The 1,708-nt window shown below is 31.2% G+C and overlaps 1 protein-coding gene across 1 annotated transcript; it reads right to left on the bottom strand.

Moving 5' to 3' along the window:
* Nucleotides 1–740: 740 nt before the first annotated feature.
* LOC109192154 (agamous-like MADS-box protein AGL61) lies at nt 741–1,250 on the bottom strand. The gene has a single exon (XM_019342742.1). The coding sequence runs from the start codon at nt 1,248–1,250 to the stop codon at nt 741–743; it is 510 nt and encodes a 169-aa protein (XP_019198287.1).
* Nucleotides 1,251–1,708: the final 458 nt, after the last annotated feature.

Genomic DNA, 1,708 nt, shown 5'->3' with positions numbered 1-1,708 from the left:
ATTTTGTCTTTAATTTTCATAACAATGTAAACTCAAGATATTCTTATTAAAAGATATCCAAAACGCACATTTGCGTTCATATTATCTCTTAATAGATCATCTCTTTTTTTTAATAGGTAAACAAAACTTACTCTATCGATATATTGGCTATTGATGAGTCTGCATGAGATACTTACTGTATTGTAATATAATACTCCGTACCATTTAATTACTACCCAAAAGAAAATATCTTTGTTGATGGCATGCCACAGTTTTTTCCTTTCATTTACTATAATAACATAGTTGCACAGGTATTTTGGCCTTTTATTTAGTTTCCATTGTAAGTTAAAAAAAAGGGTAATTGGTCAAATAATTTTGTCTATTTTATTTTTTTTTGAAAAGAAATAATTTTACCCTTAATTTTCATAACATTGTAAACTCCAGCTATTTTTTTGATAAATAATTTATTAAAATATCAAAACAGTAACTTGAAAAATATTAAAAGATATAAAGAATGCAAATTTGCATTCATATTGATCATCTGTAATAACTTTTTAAAAACATAATAAAATGCAGAGAAAACATAGAGATATACTACTCAAATAAAATTCATAAATATCTTATTGCTTCTAACTAGGTCCCTCCATCATCATTTGTTTCGTACTGGCTCTTTATTGCGCACTAGCACCACCACTTGGGCCAACATTGTCATTCGCTCCAAATTGTGAATAGCCAAATAAGCTGCTTGTATCAAGATGAGCTTAACCAGGAACTTGCATTAGTTTTTGCAGAACAAGAGATCGAAGTATTTCCATTTTGTGTTTCATGGATGGTATCTCCGACAATGGAAGTTCAGAAATAGGAGGATTGACCTTTTCGGCCTCACGCAAAGCTTGATTTACTTTCATTTCTTCTTCAATCTGCATTTCCAGGTAATTAATTTGGGAAGACATGATTTGCATCAAGGCTTCACGGTAAGCACGCAAGTTTTGTTTGGCAGGGTTGGGTTGTGCTGTAGGATTAGCACCAAAATATTTGGTTAGGATGGCATCCATACCAGGGTTGCTGAAAGTATAAGCCTTGCCAGAAGACGAAAAAATCACCAACAAAATCTCCACGCCACATAGTGTGGATATCTCATTGGCCTTCTTGATAAGACCATTGCGGCGTTTCGAGAAGGTGACACTACGACTAGTCTCACTTTCAATTCTAGATAGGGGAATCCTTTGCCTACCTCTACCCACCCTTCTATTGGCATTATTGCTAGACATTTTCAAGAAAAATATAATTCCCTCACAAAAGATGTAGAGACAAAGTATATTGATAGCATAGTGGTCTATTTATAATTGGGTATGGTTGTTATTCCTTGAACGCTTTTCAATTCGATATTGGAAATTTTTTATGCTACTAAAATAAATACAAATTAAATTGGAAGTTTACAACTCAATGATCAATATATGTTTTCACAACTTTTTGGAATGTCGGATCTCTAATTTGGAATAATCAATAAAGATTTTCACAACTTGGTATGTTGAATCTTAAATTCGTATAGTAATATTATAACGGAATTATATAATGCCAGCTCATGTGTTGTTAGGTAAGATCTAGAATTTGTAATATAATAGAAATTTTGGCTGTTATATAAAATTTATGTAATTAATATAAAAATATATTTATTAATTATTCATTCTTGTATATTGTGTTGCTTCTTAATCGGTATAGACATGGA

Source organism: Ipomoea nil, unplaced genomic scaffold, assembly GCF_001879475.1.
Source record: "Ipomoea nil cultivar Tokyo-kokei standard unplaced genomic scaffold, Asagao_1.1 scaffold1769, whole genome shotgun sequence".
Classification (NCBI taxonomy): Eukaryota; Viridiplantae; Streptophyta; class Magnoliopsida; order Solanales; family Convolvulaceae; genus Ipomoea; species Ipomoea nil.
This window is presented reverse-complemented; position numbering and strand designations above follow the sequence as displayed.

Excerpts from the sequence above, each read along its gene's own strand:
- LOC109192154 (XM_019342742.1), bottom strand. The coding sequence starts at position 1,250 with ATGTCTAGCAATAATGCCAATAGAAGGGTGGGTAGAGGTAGGCAAAGG.